The sequence below is a fragment of the Adiantum capillus-veneris genome, chromosome 22 (genome assembly GCF_014529385.1).
Source record: "Adiantum capillus-veneris isolate H3 chromosome 22, ASM1452938v2, whole genome shotgun sequence".
NCBI classification, from domain to species: domain Eukaryota; kingdom Viridiplantae; phylum Streptophyta; class Polypodiopsida; order Polypodiales; family Pteridaceae; genus Adiantum; species Adiantum capillus-veneris.
Genome location: NC_140952.1, coordinates 99090419 through 99098383, shown reverse-complemented (window position 1 = coordinate 99098383; position 7965 = coordinate 99090419). Strand labels below are relative to the sequence as shown.

Below are 7965 nucleotides of genomic sequence, written 5' to 3'. Positions count from 1 at the left end.
CTCCATGCATTCTAATATTGCGTTCAAGATGTAGCAAACCAATATTTCTTGTAGTACATGTGCATACATGGTCTTCAAATTTGAGTATTCAAGTGCCTTGGGAGTATCTCCATAGTCCTTAGAACCTCTGAATTGCCTTGGTTTCTTACTTGTTGATGCCATGCTGCTTGGTGTGTGTGTAATCTTCTTTAATTGTTCCCTACCTTTTGGAGGTTTAAGTAAGGTTTCAATTGTGTTGGATACTGGTGTGTTGTGTAGATTTTGGAGAAGTGGAGTCCCTGGTGTTTATAGGACTAGTCCTTTAGCTACTTCTAGCATGTGCTCATGAAACTGATAATAAATGATTACAACATGCCTTAATTCTATTGGAAATGAGGCCATCCAAGCTAAAAAGGCATACACTTGTGCTAGTCCTGATGAAAATTGAAAGAACCTTGATAAATTCTGGAATACATACTACAAAAATTGGTCAAACCAAATGATTGAAGAGGAACAATTGGAATTTGAATCAACTCTTTTGCATTGGCATTTGAGGAAGGGTCTATAAGAATTCCAACAGTTTCTGAGAAATCATTTTTGATCCTTTGCCATGTCCATAAGAGAGAGTCCCTTGGTGCGAGCAATGATTGAAGAGCTTGGACATTTTTTACCATCCACATCGGATAATTTGACCTGCTTAAGCTTGAAGAGAACATCTTGTGATAAGAGATGTTCGGAATGTAAGGCAAGGGTTTTACATTGCTCTACAATGTCCATGGGAATGCTACAAAGCAAACCTAGCGAGGAAATTGTAAATGGTGCCCGAAGGTTCAATATTTCATAATCTCAGAGCTTGTGTTCAAGTCGAATAGCATCCAATTTAACTTGCCTGGGTGGTAGTAGTGAGATTACTTCCGAAAAGAGTTTAAAAACCCCTCTTTTTAGGGATAAACTATTTGCATCTGGTAAAAAGTTGAGCGCTTCTTTCTCTTCTTCTTCAAGAAGGTCTAGATCTAGAAGGGGATTGATAACCTTTTCTGAGTGCTTAATTTCTATAGGGACAACAGGGAGGTTATTGATGAAATACAACTCATTCACAATAGTCGGTAGAGAAGTGAAATAAAAATCAAGATATGAGCTATCTTATGCATCAATAATGGGTAATTTGGCTAGGAAGGTACTAAATGCCTCCAAAAGCCTATCCTTCTCTTTTCTAGAAAGAATCAGTAAAGAGAGCTAGTCATTGACAGAAGCTGTGTTTAAAACAGATATAGAGTGGGTGATTATAGCTTGTTTCTCAAAATCAAGCAATTTTTTGTGGAATTCCACACCTTTGAAACAAGAAATTATACATTGGGTACCAATTGGTGGAACAGAAATGTCTTCTTCTATACCATATCCCAAATGAGTGAGAGATGGAATTCAAAAAGCCTGAATCAATCACCATATAAGTATTAAACAAACCATTTGAATTATTATCATACTAATATTAAGTTCTCTCAGTATGTGATGGATACCTGACCAAAGGTATCCCGAGTAATTTTATGTGTGTTTGAATTTGAAATCCCATCATTTAGAATCATATACTGAGAGACTTAAATACTGTTTGCAAAAGCATATTGTGTAAAAAACAAAACAAAGAAGAATTTCTTGATATATAAAATTCATTACAAGATACTTTGATACATGACAAAGTAGGAGTTTAAGCCGGAACTGCTATCAGATGAGAGCACGAATCTTTACATGCCAACCAACCACAAGTACAATTAACTAGAACATGAATGTGTGACATGTATATCAAGCAATTTCCATTGCTTGTTATTGTTGTCACATCCCAGACCCCAACCATACATATTATGTTTTCTTTAGCTCGTCTATAGAAGTAGGGTCTATTACTGTCTTTGAAAGATTTTATGGGTTTACATGGTTTGGAGATAGGGTTCCGAATTGCTATTGGCTTTTGCCTACTATGTGCAGCCATAAGCTTGTCCCGAATTCGTTGGAGATTAAGTATGTCCTAAGTGATACTCATCCTAGCTGTCTGCCTGTAGCCCTATTTATTGACAATAATTAGACACATGTACTTTAGTTAGTATCCTATGTTTTAGAGCTTCCTCTTTTGCCCCTCTTTATAAGTATTTGTGAGCATATTCATATATCTTTTTATGCTTTACAAATGTTTACTACTATGGTACATATACCTAAGTATTTACTTGAATTTATTTTTTTTTGTTAAATTCTTGTGCTGCTATGTACTTACATTGTAAATTTTGAAAATTTTGGCAGTATTTCCTATGTACCAATACTCTTTTTCTAAAAAACCACCATAAGTATTCATTATATCATTTATCCTCACACGAGGTTTTCATAGCTCACATGCTATATCTTAATCAATTACCTCTGCTAATCCTAATCTTTCAGTGCTATTTCTAAAATCAACTACATGTTTGTTCAGCAAATATAGAGAACTTATGTACGCAATCAAGACAATATATATCTTGGTACCTGAACCAAACTTGCCGTCGTCATTTGTGTATTTATAAGCTTGTTTAAAACCACTCCAACTTTGTTACTGTACCAAAAATGGTATCAGTTATAGTATGCCCATTAGTACTATGTTTTAAATACTATTCTATGTACCTTATGCATATTATTGCATGTATTTGAATACATGTTAATGTGTTGTTTTGCGTGAAATCCTTCTTCATCATGTGTAGTGCATACCCAGTGTGTATGCCCGTCTGTATATGTATGTGTTGTTTTGCATGAAATCCTTCTTCATTGTGTGTAGTGAAGACCCGGTGTGTATGCCCATGTGTATATGTATGTGTGTGTGCGCAAAAACCTTGATACGGCCATGCTTTATTCTACTACAAAAAACCGTTTATGAGTATGGATGTGCTTGTGTGTGTACTGTTTCTATTGCTTTAACTTTTCTTTTAGGTTTTTATGGAAGGAATACAATATAAAGATGGCTTGATACGTACTATTACGTTTTTGTATGGAAGAAAAAAACGCTCATTCTTTCTTGGCTATACTGATGTTCATAACCATTTCATGGTATGGTGTATTGTGCCAAGCCCTTATGCATATGATTGAGTGTATGTGTGTAATATAAACCTTGCAACGAAAAAATGTATTTTTTAACCTTCTGTTATGTGCCAAAAGGCAATCCGCCGTATGCTTGGCAGCCCCGAATTTGTATTGCTTATCTTGCGTTTGATGATGGCCCGTGAGTATGCATTCTCCACCACCCATCGTGTATTGAAAGCTTTTACTAGTGCTTCTGATACGATGTACAGGTTGCTTGCGCTAGTGCTTGTGAGCATGTGTATGAATTGCCATCGCTCAACTCACTGTGTGTGTTTGTGTGTGTGCTACAGAACCGTAGGCTTAGCCTTGCGTTAGAACCCTTTGTGCAAGCTGCTTTATAGCTACAGTATGCATGCGGTGCGTTTACTGCTATACACTCTCTATTGTTTATTTTGGGCAAGTTGCACCACCCACCGGATATCTTTAATTGGTTTGCTTGACTTTACCAAATTATCACCCCTTAAAAAGGGCTATATTATCTTTGAAACTTTGGAAAAAATGAGGGACTTAATTTTATGAATTACAATTACTCAGGGGAAGCTGTATCATTTGGAATTTACTACAAGACAGCCTAGTAAATATCGAACATCGTTTTTTTTTAAATCGTACGCTGGGCATTAACTCAGAACGTCCAAGTATTTCTCTCGGGCTAGTGTGTCCATCGATCGAATGTTAAAAGATACCCTACTATTTAGGATTTCCACTTATTTTTCAAATTATAATGAGAATGAGAATGAGGATTTATTCAAGAGTTTGTACATTTGCTTGTTGTCTTCCATTGAAACATAAAGATAAAAAAATTGTTCCATGCCGGAAATGTTATACAAAAAAATCTATCCGGCTTGTTATTTATTACAAACTTCGATTGTGTACTGCTTGGAGCCACACTTTGTCTTCACTCCCGTCCATCATTCCTCTGCTATTGACGTAGTTGCTTGTGCCATGTTTAAAGGATTAGTAGATCTCTGATGTCATGTCATCAATATTTATGTCCTTTTTTTGTTATTTTTATAAAAAACCAAATGGTGCTATATTTTGTGTGTGTGTGTGTGTGTGTGTGGTATCATGGGTTGTTATCTAAATGTGGCAAATGTCCAATATACTGTGTGTGTGTGTGTGTGTGTGTGTGTGTGGGTGGGGGTGAGAGAGAGAGAGAGAGAGAGAGAATCTTGCCAGTGTAGCTTCGAATGCAGTCACTCGGTTCATGGTCAAGAAGAGGACTCCAACGTAGTATTCCAATAGACACAGGAAGAGTCAAGACTCTAGTAAGGAGATTGCACTTCACATTCACATTGAATGCTCGACGCTCCAAGTACCCATTAGCCTCGTCAAGGAGGATGATAGCACACCACTATAATGATGTGTTAAGAACTTGGCTCAAGTTGTTTTCTAGCTCCGCAGCCTCCTACGCCAACTCAAAGGCACTGACGGCCCACAATGGCCTATGGAGAGTCTCCACTAGCATTTCCGTTATCAAGGTCTTGCCTGTGCCAGGGGGCCCGGAACATAGGACCACACATCCTTCACCCTTCTGAGCCACAACATATACACCTCTACCCCTTCCACTCTCTTCCAATAGATAAGTGGTCCAAATGGCCTTTAACTTATCTTTTTTCTTGGCACTCTTCATCACCAGCTGCTCATATGCTTGATCCTCAAAGGTTATCTCTCGGACACCCGCGACATTGAAGTAGCCCCACCTCTTCAGTCTGAAAGAAAACCCATATACTGCTGTTGGTGCCTGATGAAGCTCCTCTTTAGTAAGTTGTCTTTCCTTCTCTGATTTTGCTTCTTATGTTTCCTTTTCCCCAAGGCCTCTCAGCAGCTCGGATGACAGATGTGCATTGGCCAATGGCCAATCGGGGTTTTCCTTGGCCAAGCTAAGTAGATCCACCATCACTCGTTTTTCGGCATTCACCTGACATAACTGAAATCATCCATTGGAATTTCTTTTGTAGTAGCCCAGGGAACCATGAAAATGCATGAACAGAAAAGGCTCCTTCATTGCATAATTGTAAAAGAGTTGTTCACACTGCCCTAGGTGGTCCGCCATGTTTTCCCTTTCTTGGCTTGGAAAGAAAGACCATGGATAGACATGCAAAGATGTGAACGGCACTCACCAATCTTTTAGGTCATGTTGAAGTGGCGGTAGCATTAGCCATTAAAGTCCATGACCTTGAGCTTGATCTTAAACCCATTTTCATATGGTGCCCAGCTTTTATGGTCATACTGTCCCTTCTCACTTATCACAGCATGGTATGCTTGACCAAAGATGTTGCAGAGATGGAAAATTTCAACGCCCAGAGAAAGGAAGGCCCAAAGCATGTTGTATGAGACACGGCCCTCCCGCTTTACCCACTTGAATTTGGCAGATACATCTTTGAAATGTTCGTCTCAAGAAACCGTAGCAGGTGGTGAAGGTGTAGGCAAGAGAAGGTTTGTTCCTCCTCACCATCACTAACACCATGGGCAACAACTCTTCCATCAGGCTCAGCATTACCATTACCATTAACAGCCGCATTGTCACCTACAGAACACAAATTAAGTAGTGAATCATGTGCACATATATAACAGAAAGAGAGAGCGAGTCACGAGCAGAAAAGAAAGATGTGAGAATCTGACCAACCTTCTCTTTCTTCAGAAACACAATTGATCCCATCTTCAGTAGCTTCTTCTTTGGAACTGCACTCGGATTGGAAATCCTTTAGTTCGTATTTGAGAGAGTCTCATATGCCAAAGAGGTCTTTGACATCAATGTTGGGCTTCTGAGTGCAGAGATATAGTGAATGGATTGTAACATTAACTTCAGAAAGCTCTTCACTTCTTTCCTTGATGAGTGTAGTGACCTCAAATGGGCATTGGAGTCCATCTTGAAGGCCTTTGCCCTTGGTTGTTTGTCTCTTCTTCCATACGCCCTCAAGCATGGAGTACCATTTCTCGCAAGTAGGCCATCTCCACTTAGGATCCTTCACATTACCCGTCTTCGTCTGATCCTCTTTGACATTTTCGTCTACACCATCCATTGATCTGTATCCAACCACCCAATGAAGGAATCATGCATAGACATGCTTTCACAAATAGACGCACAAGCACAAGCGTGCACGCGCACAAGCACGTATGTGTGTGTGTGTGTGTGTGTGTGTGTGTGTGAGAGAGAGAGAGAGAGAGAGAGAGAGAGAGAGAGAGAGAGAGAGAGAATAAACCAAACTATGAGCTTGATTACCCCATTGGGTGATGCTGGAGAAGTTTTTGATCAAGAAGCGATATAGTTGTTGACTCTGCTGCTATTGAAGAAGAAGTTGTTGATCAATATGCGCACAGTGGCAGCAAGCACACTTAGGAGTAGTTGAGAGCTTTCCAATACACAACGTGTGGAGACAGAGGCGACCAATACATAGACAGAGAGAGAGAGAGAGAGAGAGAGAGAGAGAGAGTTACTCTGACGACGCTCTCCACACATTGACAGCCTGCAGCCTTGCCAGATGGTGTTGCATTTCAAACTCCAAAGTCCACTCCTGCCTTCGATAGTTGCATCGTCAAACTTGGGCATGCAGGCAAAACCATGGCTTGGTTGGTCCGCCAACAAGATGAGGGCAAGCATGGCCTAGTTGGTATGCCAACAACAAGCTCTTTAAGCATTAGCGGTTTCAACAATCATATGCCTTGGGAACACGTTGTGTATGGCATTCAATTGTGCACCCACCTAAGCTCGACACTCAGCTCCTTCGTACTCATGGGATCATGCACCAACTCATGGGATCATGGGATTGGTTTGCTACTCATGGGATCATGCACCAACTTCTTGTCCTTGGCTTTCTCAGATGGGAGCTTGCATTTGCTACATTTCGATTCACCTCAGCCACCACCGCCATCACTCTTTCCTATGCTCTCTCACTTCACTCCCGACAAACCTCTCTCTCTCTCTCTCTCTCTCTCTCTCTCTCTCTCTCTCCAGTTGGGGCTACAGGTGGAGCTTGCATTTGCTACATTTTGATTCACCTCGGCCACCACCGCCGTCACTCTTTCCTACGCTCTCTCACTTCACTCCCGACAGACCTCTCTCTCTCTCTCTCTCTCTCTCTCTCTCTCTCTCTCTCTCTCTCCATCCAGTTGGGGCTATAGGTGCACTCCATGCTACCTGCCCTATTTCTTGGGACATGCCAAGAGGTAGCTCCTCTCTTTTTCTCTTTGCACCCAAGTTGTGATCAGAGAATAGAAGAATTGTACTAGGTATGTGTGACAAAGCTCCATGCTCTGACGGGATCGAGCCTCACAGAGCATTGGCATTATGTGTGTGTGTGTGTGTGTGTGTGTGTGTGTGTGTGTGTGTGTGTGTGTGTGTGTGTGTGTGTGTGTGTGTGTGAGAGAGAGAGAGAGAGAGAGAGAGAGAGAGAGAGAGAGAGAGAGAGAGAGAGAGGGAGGGAGAGATGATACATTTGCAAGCTACGCTAGAATATTGCTAGCGTGTAGCTAAGGCTAAGGATGAGAGATCCACAAGTTTTGGTGCAGGGAGCCATGGAGGTACACATTCAAACTATAGAGCTGAACAATGTGCATCTCCGAACTAGAATTAGGAGGAGGGCTGCTCCACATTTTGCCCTTGGCCTATGCTTCATTATGGAGGCATGTGGAAAATGTGTGCCTATCCCTTCATGTATAATCTGAACCACAATGATGATCCAACTGAGGCTTTAGCTCACACTCCCTTCAATGCAAGACGGGACATTGGGGCACTAGAGAAGATCCCCTTTCTGTATGCACACTACACCCTTTGCAATAATGATCCAAGTGAGGCTTTAGCTCACAACTCCCTTCAATGCAAGACAAGACATTTAGGCACTAGAGAAGAGCCTCTTTTTGTATGCACACTACACCCTTTGCAATTTCTAGCAT

General features: G+C 40.9%; 2 protein-coding genes and 1 pseudogene across 2 annotated transcripts; all 3 read right to left on the bottom strand.

The window, feature by feature from the left end:
* Positions 1–3812: 3812 nt before the first annotated feature.
* On the bottom strand, positions 3813–4969 carry LOC147429895 (uncharacterized; annotated as a pseudogene).
* On the bottom strand, positions 3813–5750 carry LOC147429894 (uncharacterized; the record flags this gene model as incomplete). The annotated part of the gene is made up of 2 exons (XM_086495070.1): positions 3813–5599; positions 5699–5750. Coding segments are annotated over 2 exons (228 nt in total), but the record flags the coding sequence as incomplete, so codon positions are not given.
* On the bottom strand, positions 5464–7328 carry LOC147429893 (uncharacterized). The gene is made up of 2 exons (XM_086495351.1): positions 6511–7328; positions 5464–6099 (listed from the first exon to the last, which is right to left on the bottom strand). The coding sequence occupies exons 1-2, from the start codon at positions 6564–6566 to the stop codon at positions 5799–5801; spliced, it is 357 nt and encodes a 118-aa protein (XP_086351477.1). The 5' UTR covers positions 6567–7328; the 3' UTR covers positions 5464–5798.
* Between the last annotated feature and the right edge of the window lie 637 nt (positions 7329–7965).

Bases quoted from the DNA above. Each gene is read 5' to 3' on its own strand.
- LOC147429893 (XM_086495351.1), bottom strand. From the start codon at position 6,566: ATGCAACACCATCTGGCAAGGCTGCAGGCTGTCAATGTGTGGAGAGCG. The intron at 6,100-6,510 runs GTAACTCTCTCT...GGTTGGATACAG, and splicing joins GTGTGGAGAGCGTCGTCAGA to ATCAATGGATGGTGTAGACG.